At 36.1% G+C, this 16,514-nt stretch overlaps 2 protein-coding genes across 8 annotated transcripts in view; one reads left to right on the top strand and one right to left on the bottom strand.

Moving 5' to 3' along the window:
• The window catches only part of LOC121730093 (trypsin CFT-1-like), a 68,862-nt gene extending 59,376 nt beyond the window's left edge, over positions 1 to 9,486 (top strand). Inside the window, exons 1-4 of one of the 2 annotated variants that reach the window (XM_042118937.1) lie at positions 7,116 to 7,164; positions 8,258 to 8,426; positions 8,715 to 8,970; positions 9,190 to 9,486. In XM_042118937.1, coding sequence (XP_041974871.1) covers positions 7,116 to 7,164; positions 8,258 to 8,426; positions 8,715 to 8,970; positions 9,190 to 9,486 — 771 coding nt within the window. Of the gene's footprint in view, positions 1 to 7,115; positions 7,165 to 8,257; positions 8,427 to 8,714; positions 8,971 to 9,189 lie in introns of those variants that run through there. The other variant, XM_042118939.1, reaches the window with a different exon arrangement.
• LOC121730070 (solute carrier family 12 member 4) overlaps positions 1 to 16,514 on the bottom strand; it is a 371,671-nt gene that overhangs the window by 163,896 nt on the left and 191,261 nt on the right. The window lies entirely within an intron of this gene.

Below are 16,514 nucleotides of genomic sequence, written 5' to 3'. Positions count from 1 at the left end.
AGTCCTAAAATATGGATTGTTTTATTTGTAGGACAAGGTTACTCTTAAATTATATAACTATTAATCTACCAATTTACAAAATATCAGCTGGTTAGGGTTTCGTTTTAGGGTATAGTAGTCAACCAATTTTTGTTGATTACAGAACCCTGAATTCGTTCTAGGGCTCCCTCACTAAAACTCACTGGTCAACATTTATTTCATTTCAACCAAAATGTACTGCCAAATATGGATTACTTGACTTATAATGTGCGTTACGGCCGTTATCTTAATAAAACCTCCTGCAAAAACTTTAATTTTCCCAACTTTACATTGGAGCGTTATTTGAATTAAACCTGCTGCGAAACAAAAAAAAGAAATAACCCCATGTGGCGAAACAACCATTTCCCTGACCCACTGAAAATATTAATTTGTCCGACTGTATAATGACAACATTTAGAAAAAACGAATTGCAAAACATTTATTTACCCGACTGTACAACGTGATTAATCATCTTAATATTAATACGCGAACGAAAAACTTTGCAACCAGTTATAGTTTATATGGTGAAGGAGTGCATCGAGCTAATATTATTTTAATATTATACTTTTATCATAAATTTTTTTAACAAATAAAACATTACACACACTACAATACACACACATGAGAAATGACAGACACACACACACACACACACACACACACACACACACACACACACACACGCACACACACACACACACACACACACACACACAAATAAATTATGCATACAGAGCAAGTTAAAATCATATAAAAATTAGGTGTGCATACAGTTAATATAAAATCAGGTTCCAAATATCTTAATACAAGTTAAAAGGCCTGGATAATGTTAGGTCTGTAAACACGAGTACTCGAGAGCTCGAGCTGAGCAACTTTCAAATAAAATTACAAGAAATTTTACATCACACATCCCGCATTATGCACTGAGGTCGAGCGACTTTTTCAATTTAACTTGATCATACTTACACCAGGTCAGAGCGCTTGAAGTTGAATAAAAATTTTCTTTTTCTAACATAATGTCAATTGTCAAGTTTATTAAAAAAATTACAACTAATGCTCTTAGTTACCAAAATTAGTTACCAAAATCTAATTAATTCATAAAATATTATTATTATCCTCATAGAGCATGGACGAGATTAGCTCTATGGAAACATTTGATATACTTAACTATGTAGTCAATATAGTCATCTTTTTCGTAAAAGGTGGTGTTGTACCAATGTTTCTACGTTGCGGAGCGGATTCTTCTTGCCGGCTTATTTAAAGTTTCAGATTCTAGCCGATTTAATAACAAAATGTGAGATACTGCGTGGAGGCAGCAAAGGAAGATCTTCCGACCGAGCGAGGTGTTATGCTCGTCAGGCCGGAACCCACGTAATACATTTCAGCTGTCGTATATAATATACTGACGCGCTCAGAAAACTTCGATAGCGCGATGCAGGAATGTTACAAACATTTATGTTTCAGTCTATTATTAACGACCAGAAGTTTTTCGGGAATAAAAATCACAGTACCTTTCACTTAACTTTTATTTTATACAAATTATAATATTTCCCTCAACTATTACATACAACTATAACTTAAGTGATCAACGACTGGCCTGCCAAAATGGCGACACTGAACTTTTATAACTATAGTCAGTGGCGCCATTTCTACCGGAAGTTCCCCCAAAAGAACAGACATTAAATTAGAATATGTTATATCAGCAGCTAGCAGCTGCCCCCCCCTGGATCATGTTGACGTCCCTACTAAGTATATTATCTATTACTTTTATCTATAAAAATAAAAAATTAAGAAAACGATTTTTTGCCATTTGTTTGCAATACAATATTTTAACTAAAAAATATTAATTTTTTATTCTTTATAAACACCTAGCTTATGAAAAATCTGATTTGCCGCCCCCTGGCCTAGAACCTGGGCAACTTGCCCCCCCCCCCCCCCCCCCCCTGGCACCAGAACCTGGGTAATTTGCCCCCCCCTGGCCCAGAACCTGGGTACGCCCATGAACGGAAGTATTAAAAATAAACAATTTCTAACACTATATTCTTGGAATTAGCGATGACTGCTTAGTAAGGGGCTTTGATTGGGCAATGTAATTTGTTATTGTACCGAAATTCTCCTATCTATGTACCTACGATATCTAGCAATAACAAAATCAGGTAACTGGCTTACAAAATATGATAACCGCATTTATCTGTAATTTCCATAAAGTTAATATACCTAGCGGAATAGAGCAACAATCTCGTGCTGTCAAACGAAACCGAAATTGGTTTCATCTGTGTGTAAAAATATGTGTACGTATACACTTACACAAGCATTATTTAACATGATTTCTATGAAATAAAATTGTTAACGTGCGGCACGTGCCGACTGGACGTCAAAAAAAGAGTGCTGCTGTCATGTATCACATGTCTCTTTTACCACGCGGTGTTACTGATAGTGACATCTCTCTTAGGCCTTTGTTTCTCTATTCCGCTAGGTATATTAACTTTATGGTAATTTCTGTTAATTACCTATGTAATAATATTTTAATTTGTTTGTTTTTTACGTATGTTATTTCATAAATAGCCCACGCCATTTTCTTTTTCAGGAAAATTTGAACCGGAATGACAGAATACCGTCGGTATTAACTTCGTATTATTTTCAACGCTTTGATCTGAGTAACTACTAAGATCATGAAATTGCGCTGATTATATTTTTTCTACAAAAATGACGCTAAAGTATTGAGGAAAACCACTCGAATATTTAGCCGCGGTCACCTGAAATAGAACGACACAGATAAATATATATTATGTTACCGTTAGAATGCAGAATACGTTAACGTGCACATTACCTAGGTAATCTGCTGATTTCCGTTAAAGTGTGAACGGGTATGAAGATTTTAGCCGACCTACTTGTCCGCCATTTTTTTTTTTAATCGCGTTCACGAATAAATTCTTTTAAAAATGGATAGCTTAAACATAAACACCGCGTAAAGTGTCACATTTTGAAGACATGAGCTGCCAAAGTTTTAATAATGGAAATAAATAATAATATAAGGCATAGGCATTAGGCAACTGACATTTTAGAATTTGCGGCAAACTAGCTCAATAGATGGCGCTCGAAAGGTACATACTTACTTATCATGCCGTCGTCGATTTAAAAAAAATCAGAAATAATGTTATCACGTGGTGAACTTGACAGAGTAATGATTAACAGAGAGGCTATATTATGTTCACAACTCAATAAACGAAATGTTTAATGAATTATCTATTAAAATTAAATTAAATGTATTATTTAAATATGAAGGTATAGATATATAGAAGCAAAGATACATATTTTCCCGGATTGTCACTAACAACACCATCTACTTATTGGGATTCAAACCCGACAATTGTCCAATTGTCACTTTCAAAAAATATATGTGTATCCAATAGAAATGTATGGTTAAAAACCAGCGAATGAAACAAACAATATGTCTATGTCCACTGGGAGATTGTCGCTTTTGTTTTAACAGATTCAAATTTTCACAAGACATAAATAATTAGTTTAAAGAATAACGTGCAAAAGTGCAAAACATATTTTTTTTTTATTAGGTTCACAAAACAAGATACAATTCACAATACATGTAGCCATAAATAATAGAGTATAAAATGATAATGCCAGAGAATGTATCTCTCTAAGAAGTGAACACAACATGCACATAACAATTAGAATTTGTGTCAACTAACTACTATTTTTAAACACATATTATTTAGTTGGAGTTACTTACAAAGAAAAAACAGTAATTACCCTAGCCGAAGATCTCCTTAAGAGTCTTTTTAGACGAGACAAGAGAACCAGAGAATATGTCATAGGTCTTATTGATAGCATTACATGATTAACCATAGAGTATACATTATAGCAAGCTATAGAGTGCTTCTAACAAGGTATGAACTGTAAGCACGAGTGTGAACATATTTTCCTATAAGCGTCAAACGATGGCGCATGGAACATCACTAGACTTGCGTTATACGTTACTGTAAGCACGAGTGTGAACATATTTTCCTATAAGCGTCAAACGATGGCGCATGGAACATCACTAGACTTGCGTTATACGTTTGAGTATCTATAGAACTTCTGCTTACGATCGGCACAACGGGGAACGAGCGATGCGCGCGCTCTATAGCTTGCTAATGTATACTCTAAGTGATTAACACATGCGATACAAAGGGCCATGTTGTCCTAAATTTGTCCTGTATGATGATAGGGAAAAAGTGTTACGATGTTGGAAACGACTACCCACTCTGGGTACGCTAAATGACAAGGATTCCAGCAAATCAGGCGCATCGATCAGTCCATGTGTAACCTTGTAAAGAAACATCATATCCAGCATTTTGCGGCGCGCTTTTAACGTCGATATTTGGAAGTGATTTAGTCTGATAAATAAAGCTAAAGGCTTGTAAAGTACCTACAAACTAATATTTTGTTACTTAATTTCTAATAATGCCTGCGGGGCTAAAATGGTCACATTTAGCAATTCCTCTCAATCAATTCAGCAAATCAATATTATTGTCAAAACTGTCAAACTGACAAATGTCAAATCAGTACAAAAATACAGAAATAAATTGCAAGCCACTTCATGCAACGTCACGTCACGACATGACACGACACGACACGACTTGACTTTTCAATTTACTCTTGACACAATGAGCCCTTTTATTTGATACCCATATTACAGAAGGGCTTTAAAATAACTATTCCCCTATCTTGGCTAAGCTACCATAATTATTGAATATAGAATGACATTACATTCGTTTCCGAGTTACTCTCAATAAGCCCTTTCATTTGATACCCATATTGCAGAACTGATTACAAATAACTATTCCCATATCTCGGATGAGCCACCATATTGGATGTAGAATGATATTATGACATTCGTTTTCAAGTTACTTTCAATGAGCCCTTTCATTTGATATCCTTATTGCAGAAGTGCATAAAAAATACCTATTGTGGTATCTTGGATGAGCCGCCATGTCGGATGTAGAATGAAATTACATTCGTTTTCGAGTTACTCTCATAAAACCCTTTCATTTAATATCTATATTGTAGGACTGCATAGAATATAACAATAATAATAAAATTCTTTATTTGCACATTAAAAACATAGCAATAAAAATAATATAAAAATAAAGGATTTGCGCAAATTGGCGGTCTCACCGCTACAAGCGGTTTCTTCCAGACAACCAAGTACTAACAGAGATGAAAATATGACATACAATAGGAACAGTACAACAACTTAAAACTAAAAATAACTGATCAATTTATAATCAATATTATAATACATAATCACATTAAAATCTTTCATACAATAATACATAATATAATATAATAATATACTTAATATTATATAATATAAATGAATAGAAGTAAAAACCACTGAAAGGGACGCAAAAATAAAAGGATTATATTGAAGGGGCAAGGCTTAAGTAATATTCATTTAATTGTTTCTTGAAAATATTGATTGATTTTTGGATGGTTTCGGGTAGTGAATTCCAAAGGCGAATAGCGGAAATGGTGAAAGAAGAGTCATAGAAAGAGGTTTTATGACAAGGAAAAGCAAGAGTGAGTTTGTTAGCTGAGCGAAGAGTAGGATGGTTATGGCCAAGGAAAGAGAATTTTTCTTTAAGATAGTTAGGAGTATATAATTATTTCGCCATCTTGGATGGTTGGCCATATTGGATTAAGAGTGATGTCACAAACCATATCGTGCATGGTCATCCAAACTCAACAAACGAGTATTCAAAATTTCAGCTCAATCGGTTGAATATATCTATTTCAAAATTGAGTTCCAAAATTCCACCGTAACATACATACTTACATACATACAGAGCAAGTTAAATAAAAGCTTTTAAAAATGCTTTCATTCATCACCATTTTCTGGAACGGAGTTTGTTCTTTACTTTTAAATGCCGTCGCGATTTTTATTCATATTTTTTTTGATAAAATTAAATAAGGTTTTAGGACATTTCATTTCGATCAACATTATTTTTTCTATACTTAAAAAATCCTTAGTTATTTCCTCCCGAGATACACCAAAATCATATTGTGATTTGTGTGTATCTATAAATCTATATCTATTAACTATCCGCATGATAATATTATTTTTATGATTTCTTGTGCATATTTTACTACCCCAGTGCTAAGATGCAATGATTATTTTCATTGCTATGGATTGGACATGTTCGATAACATAATTTAATATAATTTTACAATGTCATTTTTGAAAGAATTAAGCGTCTCCCACACAGACGCGGTCTGCGGTGACGGTGGCGGTCAGTTGGATGACTTGAGAGGTCTAGGAACGACACAGATACACGAGGCCACGCGGCCAAGTCATCCAACTGACCGCCACCGCCACCGCAGGCCGCGTCTGTCTGGGAGACGCTTTATTCGTGAACGCGATTTAAAAAAAAAACAAAATGGCGGACATTAGGTCAGCCAGGCTCCATACAAAAATCTTCATACCCCTTTTTAAATAAAAAAGCTTATCAATTATTAATAAAACCTAAAAAAAATCATCAGGTCCTGATGGTGATTTTTTTCGAAACCGGTCGTGTACATAATATAATAATTTTGTAATAAATCTATTAAAATAAAGTGGAATAAGTGCAAGGAAAATATATAATAATTTAATTGAACATGAATTTCCAACAAAAAGTGACAGTACATTCAATATCATAATATCCAAAAAAAGCTTATATTTGCACTTTACCTAGTTAGTTCTAGCTAGTCTCTTCCTTCATAAAAGTCCAAGTCAAGTCAACCTAAAACTGTAGTTGACATGATCTTTGTTTAAGTCCAAAAAGTATATTAAATAATTCTCTACAGCTAAATAACACGATTTATTCAAACAAGAATCTGTGATTTAATGAGAATAGAACACACTTTTTGCACTTTAACTGATTCACCCAAATAATCTGAATACTTTGTTAATCTGCAGTCTAACTGGTTTACGCACATTAAAGGTAACATATATACCGTTATAAATCAATATGTGATTAATTGATAAAAAATAAAACTGGCAAGTATATATTAAACTCAAAATGCTCATTAAACACAGTCAATAAGTTGCTATCACAATGCGTGCTGTGTTTCTACTTCTGGTGCTCGGCCTAGCCGCTGTTGCGGGTAATTTTTTTTTGTAAAATCAGTGTCTGCCTCAGGCTAAATAATTACTATCCAGTATGTTAAAAGTTGTCGTTTCGACGAATAAAACGTTTTGAATTTTCATCACAACACGGTCGACAATAAATTGTGTCGCTCTATATACAAAACCGGCCAAGTGCGTGTCAGGCCACGCGCAGTATAAGTTTCTGTAGTAGGCATCGCTAGTTTAAAAAAAAAATTACTATACTCCACTCGGTCTAACTTGTAGCTAGCGGTCATTGACTCCCTGTCAAAAACTTGTCATTTTCCATATAAAACCACGATTGACAATATCTGACACTTCATTGTCAATCGCGGTTTATATAGAAAATGACAAGTTTTTGACAGGGAGTCAACGACCGCTAGCGACAAGTTAGCCCGAGTGGAGTATAAAAACATCATCTCAGTTATGTTCAAAGGAATTGAAACGAAAAGTTCCTTCATACTTCGCCGAATATTTTTTTTTGTTGATCGACTATTACTCAAAACTTATGAAGTCTTCTAAGTCGTGATAGTTTTCTTTTTAGATTCGGCATATTTCCTAATTAATTTTTTTGATTTTTTTTTCCACATTTCCAGAAATAACCCTTTAGCTCCTTTAGCTCGTAGAAGGGCACTGAACTCTAACGATTTTTTCCACTTTTAAACTTCATATTTCACAAATGGATCCCTAAATCAGAAAATGATCTATGAAAACTCATAATATTAAAAAAAACCTATCCGTCTACACCCCACAAGGTCGGGTGGACGTGAAAAAAAAAATCATCCCCGCTTGATGTGTAAAGGAGGTACCATAAAAAAAAAATCAAGAATTTATATACCATTTTATCGGCATCATTAATATCTGCATTCATGCCGAATTACAGCTTTGTAGGTCCTCTAGGCAGGTATAGTCTCTGCGCAAAACAGACGGGCAGACCGAAACCTTCTTGACTGCGGAACCCTAAAAATTACCATAATATTCTTAAGATTAAGTGCCAAAACACGCCATTCCTACTGATACTTGAGGTTCTTCTATTCGTGAAAATATGCTCTGTGAAACTCAGTGAAAAAAAATTAAAATATATATTTTCAGCTGCACCTAAAAACCCACAAAGGATTGTGGGTGGTTCAGTCACCAACATTGAGAACTACCCAGGGACAGCTTCTCTCCTCTTCTCTTGGTGGGGAGCAACCTACACCCAAGCCTGCGGTGGTGCCATCTTGAACAACAGGGCTATCCTCTCAGCTGCCCACTGCTTTGAGTAAGAACTACATAAAATTATTGCCTGGAAAGATCGAATAATCTAAAAAAAAACAATATCTTTTTCTACAAACAAATTAGAAGAAAGAAATACCCTTAAAATCATACCTACTAAGATTATGAAGATGAAAGCGAGTATTTCGGTTGCCCCTTTACCCTTAACCATAGAACCGATTGTGATGAAATGTACTCGTAGTATGAAGATGATATTATTTTGAGCACCGAAAGAGAATATAGTTTTAATCCTGACAAATTACATCCTAACTAAACATAATTTGCATTTTTACAGCGGTGATGCGGCCTCCAACTGGCGAATCCGTATTGGCTCCACCAACGCCAACAGCGGCGGTGTCGTCCACAACACCAACCAAATCATCATGCACCCCAGCTACAACCGCTGGAACTTCGACAACGATATTGCCATTCTCCGGTCCTCCACCGTATTCACCTTCAACAATCAAGCCCGCGCCATTAGCATCGCTGGTGCCAACTACAACCTCGCTGACAACCAAGTCGTGTGGGCCGTCGGATGGGGTGCTACTTCCGTAAGTCACTATTTCAATTATTGTCGTGCTTCTAATTCGACCTAATTCTACATTCGTATGGAGCTCGTTTAGCCCTTTCAGTTTAACAGTTTCTTTAGCATCGAATAAATTGCCTAGACTCCTTAAACTTTGAGTCCATACCTTTTTCTATATCGTGTATTTTGTACGGAAGTATTTTGCTATTAGAAAATATTTCACAAATTTTATATTTTGTTACAGGTTGGCGGTTGGGGTTCTGAGCAGCTCCGTCACGTTCAGATCTGGACCGTGAACCAGAACACTTGCAGAACTCGCTACGCCGAGTTGGGGTACACCCTCACCGACAACATGCTGTGCTCCGGCTGGCTCGACGTCGGCGGTCGGGACCAGTGCCAGGGTGACTCCGGCGGTCCTCTGTACCACAACGGCATCGTCGTCGGTGTCTGCTCCTGGGGTGAACAGTGCGCTCTCGCCCGCTACCCCGGTGTCAACGCCCGCGTATCCAGATACACCGCTTGGATCCAGAGCAATGCTTAAATTGTAGTCATTGTAAATTTAAGTTTTCGCGATTGCGACTCAACTATTTTTTAAATTAATGTAAATAAATATTTAATTTATAAATCTGATATTTTCTTGTCTAAACAACATTTTTCAAGTACGTTTTTTCATAATAATTCCAAAACTTTTCATAATAATTCTGAAAATTTAAAGTTATAATTTTATGCCTTAAAGCATAATTATATTTTCTTGTCTAAACAACATTTTTCAAGTACGTTTTTTCATAATAATTCCAAAACTTTTCATAATAATTCTGAAAATTTAAAGTTATAATTTTATGCCTTAAAGCATAATTACTTAGTGTAGACCACATTAACACCTTAAGGCAACTTGTACAAAAGTCACATGGGTACAGGCAGCCATTGTGCCTCGCCTTTGTGGACTATGAGAAGACTCTGTTGAGACCTGGGCTGTTCTGGAAGCCCTGCAACGATGTCAAGTCGATTGGCGTTACGTCGAAGTTTTGAAAGGTCTTTATAGTGCCGCGTCTATGTCCGTCCGAGTACAGGGGGCCACAACAAGGCCAATCTATTTGCATCGAGGAGTGAGACAGGGGGATATTATTTCCCCGAAACTGTTCACAAATGCGTTAGAGGACGCCTTCAAGACCCTAAACTGGAAAGGACGTGGCATAAACGTTAATGGCAAGTACCTCTCACACCTTCGTTTCGCTGACGATATCGTCATATTGGCAGATCGTTGGAGGACTTGCAGGAAATAAATCTTCCCGGCGGATCGGTCTCGGGATGAACTTGGACAAGACGAAAGTCAAGTTCAACGAACATGTTCTCCCGAGACCGGTTGCAGTTTACATGATGATGATGTAGACAACGCCTACTCCAAAATCAATAGCCATAACTCAATACTAAACAATAATATAAAATAATCCAGAGCCTCGGTAACCTAAATAGAAAATATATTAGCAACATTTCAGAGGCGCAATCCATTATACGAGTACAGACTCAGTAACTCGCCTGATATAATAATTAATGTGATTATAGAATGACCTTTAATCTTTTACTGACGCACGTTTTCCGATCGATTTGCTTTGACAAAATGAGTCGTGGTGTCTTTATAATACACTTACTCAATATTATGCACATTCTCAACACCGGTCCTTTAATGTCATAATGTATGGTATATTTTAGTGACAAATTGGCATTCAAAAATTTTTTTCCCCAACTTTTGAAAAAAAAAAACTATCTGGCTTCATACTAATCTGACCAATTAACTTCATAAGAAAATCGTTATAACTTCTAAACTAATCCGACTAAGAGCATAGAAGTAAAGGAATTTATTTAAGACTAGACGTTCCGCGCGGCTTCGCTCGCGTAAATTAGGTATTTCACAGAAAAATTAGTCCACAAAAAAAAGCCTATAATCCTTCACGTGGTCTACTTCTTATCTGATCCTAATAACAGAAAAAATGCTCTAGTACTTCGTGAGATAAGCCCTTTCATATAATTTCCCCCGTTTTTTTACATTTTCCTCTATTTCTTCGCTGCTATTAGTGTTAGCATGATAAAAATAGCCTAAAGCCTCAATAACTATCTAACACTGAAACAATTTTTCAAATCGGATCAGTAGTTCCTGAGATTAGAGCGTGCAAATAAACCCTTTCAAATAATTTCCCCCGTTTTTCCCACATTTTCCTTTATTTCTTCGCTCCCATTCGATTTAGGGTAATAAAATATAGCCTATAGAATTTCTCGATAACTGGGCTATCTAATACTAAAAGATTTTTTCAAATCTTCCCAATAATTTCCCCCGTTTTTTCCACATTTTCCTTTATTTCCCCTATGTCTTCGCTCCTATTAAATACATGTATATACATAGCCTTCCTCGATAAATGGACTATCTAACAGTGAAATATTTTTTCAAATCGGACCGGTAGTTCCTGAGATTAGCGCATTCAAACAAACAAACAAACTTTGTCCGTGGGAGAGACATGCTTCGGCACGAATGGGCCGGCTCGACCGGAGAAATACCACGGCCTCACAGAAAACCGGCGTGAAACAGCGCTTGCGCTGTGTTTCGCCGAGTGAGTGAGTTTACCGGAGGCCCAATCCCCTACCCCCCTGGAAATGCCGCAGTTGAAAAACAATTTGTTACCCCAGGAGGGTACCAACTGCGTTGGAGAATCCCTCTCTGGACGTCCATGCTCAGGAACCCCTGGAACTGAGCGTGGACGTCCAGGCTGCCCCTCGTATTCTTGATATTAAACGTGGCCTTTTGTAATATCAGGGGATTACACTCCGACCTTAATGCCGTCCATTACCACCTTGAGACGGCAAAGCCGGCTTTGCTCTTTTTAACCGAGACGCAGATATCATCTCCGATTCACACATTATACCTTTCCCACCCAGGATATTATTTCGAGCACTCCTTTCTACCCAAAGCTGGAGTGTGTGTGTATATCAGAGATGATATCAGCTCTCGCCGCCTCAGCAATCTTGAGGTCATGGACCTGTCAACCTTATGGCTCCGCATAGATTGCGACGACCACCCTCGCGTCTATGCGTGCCTATATAGGTCCCATAGTGGTGACCCCGAGACGGACCGACTCTTGGAGCACCTGCAAGCTGCTTCAGATTTTGTGCAGCAGCGGATCCCTTCCGCAGAGATCATAATACTTGGCGACGTTAATGCCCACCACGCCGACTGGCTCAATTCCAGTAAAACTGATCATGCGGGGAGATCTGTCTGCAACTTTGCCCTTGCGAACGACTTGACACAACTGGTTACTACGCCTACCCGAATCCCAGATGTGGATGGTCAGAATCCTTCCTTGTTGGACCTCCTGCTGACTTCAAATCCTGACGGCTACCAAATATCCGTAACCGCACCTCTTGGTTCATCGGATCATTGCCTTGTTAGGAGTTCTGTGCCAATTACGACGGTGTTAAGACAGCGTGCTGTTAAATACCGTCGTGTGTGGCACTACAAGTCGGCAGACTGGGATGGGATGCGGTCGTTTTTTGCATCCTATATTTGGGGGCACGTGTGCTTCTCGCCGGATGATCCCGACAACACTGCCAACTCTGTTGCCGATGTGGTGATGCAGGGGATGGAATTTTTCATTCCGTCCTCTATTGTGCCAACTGGCGGCAGATTTCGTCCCTGGTTCAGAAGTGTAGCGGTTATTGAGATATACAGCCGAGACAGACAATAATATGACATCGAAGTCTTAGGAATAGGGTCCCTTTTTTACATTTTTCCTTCTTAAAGATATTCAAAAAATAATAAGCGGGGGATGTTACTACATCGCTATAGAAGCCAAAACTGTAGCTAGTTTTTTGTCTGTTAGTCTGTATGTTTGTTCCAGCACCACACGGAAACTACTGATCCGATTTGAATGCAGTTTTCGCAGATAAATTTGTCTTTTTCCAATTTAAATCTGGTATATGGTATAATACTATGAATGTTTATCTATTGCCTAGTTACGATTTGGCAAACAGCTGATTATTTTGCCGAATTGAGTTGGTCCCGTAGTAAAAGTTTTTCGTAAACATGGATGATTTCAACCCCTTTCGGCCTTTAAGTTGTTTTTGTTAGACTGTAATATTAATTATTTATCACTTTCATTCTTTTAATAGTATTTAAATACCTACCAAAATACATCCATATCGTCGAAATAATAATTAATCGACACCGTAGATAGACCGGACATCACTAGACCGTGTACCGTTGACACTATGCTGACAAATATAGTGTCATTGAAGTCGGCGACATAGGTTTCCATATTATAAACAGCGCTACATAACACTTCTCCTTATTTTCCTGTTCTGAGGTTCGGACACTGGTGTCGGGACACATTCTATATTGCGATTTGAAGTAAGAAAATGCAAGCACCATGGCATTAGCAATGTATTATGTCAAGTAAAACAAATACTATATACTTATCTAATATTACGAACACACGAACTTTCATTCATTTATTTCCGTGGGTAATTATTACCGAAGATAAATAGATATAGATGAACGAACAAAGCGAAACTGGGTTCTTGCAATACTTACTACAAAACTTTAAGATGTTTCATGTTGTCTAGGTAGTGTACCTCGCGCCACTGACCTGCATCAAAAAGAAAAAAAATTAACGGTTTTGTACACATTCAATCGTAAAACTTCAAAATTAATAAACATTATAAATAGATGGAAATCTTTCTAGAAAAAAGTCCTTGTTTGTGTTGTAACATTTAAAATAATCAATAAAATAGTTTTTGCTCTACAAAGAGATCACTATTAATACGTATAATGTTAAAGTCAACTCGCCAGAACCAATTGCCAAATGGAGAAAAAATTATAAAATCGAAAAAAAATAATTTTTGGAAAATCCAAGAGATAGGGAATCGGACGATGGGTTTTCCTGATGGTTCTTATCGCTAACAATAATAATTATCGATAATATTTATTACGATAACATAATCGAACGGATTATTTGTAAAAAGTAAACCAATTTTATTAATTATGATAAGATTTTTGGTATTGTTGGATATTGGATAGATAGGACACAAAAGACAATTAATATTAGGTTCTAAAAACAATTTTAATATAATTTAACATCAATATAAAATTTCGTAACAATTTTTGATCGTGACTAGAATTTAAAAGGGCGACTAACCCAAAAAATTAAACATCGTCCTTCTCTCTTCACACTCACGCCCGTCTTTCATATTGTGCCAAGTGAAAAGGGACGGCGCGGATTCATCGCCAAATTAGTTTTTTCTCAATAACTCGATAAATATACAACTTTTTAAAAATCCGCTAGGTCGGTTTCTCAATAACAGAATTTTATACAATGTGTTAAAATATTAACTTAGTTCAATGCACGGTTATGGCAATAAATGAAAAATTCGTGAAAATTAGATGCATCTTTGTGATTTTTTTTTCTATCGAGAAAATTTTAAGACATCGTGCTTTTGCTCAGATCAAATTCTTGGAAATATATTATGGTAGCATCTAATTGTAGGAAATGAAACAATTCGGATTTATTTTCAAGTTTAAAAATGACTTATAAAATAGAAAACTTTGGGCTAGTCGCCCACTTAACATCCCACCAAAAACATTTCTTATAAAATGTTGCCCTAAAACCCGCCAAGTGCGTGTCAGGCCACGCGCAGTATAGGGTTCCGTAGTATCGCTGATTTTTGATAATTTTTGTATAGATAATCCCACCAAAAACATAAATGTAAAAATGGAGAGCCAAGTTCCATCTCAAAGAAACTCAAAGCAGATATGTTACTACCGCGCGCGTTGTGAAGATTCAAATACGGCCCAATTAGGTCGTCTGTTGTTGTCTGCATCGAGCGCAGTCACGAACGTGCCACGTCGTTTCTTACCTAAATAAATGGAAAATATCGTCGTGTGTGTTTCGAAATTGTACCAATTATGACTCAAAAATAAACAAAACACATGGAATCTCTTACCACATGTCTTGTATGCAATAAATACCTCAATTACATTTTCAATTATTTTTTCGAACAATGTGGAAAAATTGAATTTTCGTCATAGCTCAGGCGAAGAAAGAGACAGCGATACGGTTTCGACGCAAGAACGATAAGGATGGTTGCGCTGCAACATCTAAGAGTAGTTAGTGCGGACTCGCCACATGACTGTTAGATCGTGTCTTAAATGCCTACAATTGCAGTTTATTTGTATTCTATTTTATACGCTATGCGATATCATATGCAACTGTACTGTACTGTTTTTTTAGGGTTAGAAATAGGTACTGTTTTTTTAGTTTAGTCAAGAAAATACTACTTATACAAAAAATTTCAAAGAGAAAGAAAAGAAACAAATAAAATATTTTTTAAAGGTATAAATTAAATATGTATTTTATGTTGTATTCCATTATTAATTATTTAGATGTAAATTTTTTTATTAAATAAAATATTAATAAAAAAATAATTAGTTATTTCATTTCTTACCTACTAATACTTTTGTGTCAAGCGTCTCTACGGCTATTTATGTTACTCTCTACGCACAAGAAACTTTGCTGTTTCCACGTTTAAAAACTTTTATTTATTTTGTTTTTAGTATTTGTTGTTATATTGGCAACAGATATTCACAATCTGTGAAAATTTCAGAAGTCTAGCTATAGTGGTTCTTGAGATACAGCCTGGAGACAGACGGACATACATCGAAGTCTCAGTAATAGGGTCCCGTTTCTACCCTTTGCTACGGAACCGTCAAAATAATGAAATGGACCAGTGATTATGTAAATGAGCAGGAAAATAATAATTAAATGAGAGGTAAAAATTATTGAACGAGCGGTTACGCGTGAGCAGTAATTAATCGGAATGTCAGTAAGAAATCACACTCTACGCATTAATTATTATTCCATAAACTAAACTTGAGGAAGTAAAATAAATATCACAAATTTTTTTCGCAGCTTGTGTTGCATTTTTACCTTTATTGTAATAAAATTTTAAAATGTATCGAATTTCTTCATTAGAATCACTCATTTTAACACTAAGAAAAATAAAAGAAAATCTCACATTTACCTAATTTGAATTTGGAATTGTCTTCTGTAAAATTAAAACTTTTATAATGATACCAAAATCAGCCAGATACTATTGGTATCACAGTATATAAATAAGTCTATGATTGGTATAGCCCAAGAGATTTTATGACCAGTTCATTACAACATACTGCGAAAAGACTTTTTCACCAACCTATACAATGTGTCCCGACACCGGTGTCCGATCCTTTAATGTCATGATCTATGGCATATTTTATCGATAAATTGACTCTCAAATTTTTTCTCTCTCTCACGGTTGTGAAGTGGCAGCCATTTCAGTTTTTCTCGGGCGTTCACACTAATCTGACCAGTACTTCTCATGTAAATATCCTATGAAGATAAAAAAGGTCTCATTTGATAGCTAAACTTGTGGACTATGCTTACACAGGCAATATGTTATCAAATGTAGTCAAATATAGAAAAATATGTGGAATCAAATATAGAAAAATCAAAGTTTAAGAAAAAAAATTGCATTTTTTTATTAATG

Source organism: Aricia agestis, chromosome 9 (genome assembly GCF_905147365.1).
Source record: "Aricia agestis chromosome 9, ilAriAges1.1, whole genome shotgun sequence".
In the NCBI taxonomy this organism is placed as follows: Eukaryota; Metazoa; Arthropoda; class Insecta; order Lepidoptera; family Lycaenidae; genus Aricia; species Aricia agestis.
The sequence above is the reverse complement of the archived record's forward strand: the minus strand, read 5'-3'. Positions and strand labels throughout refer to the sequence as shown.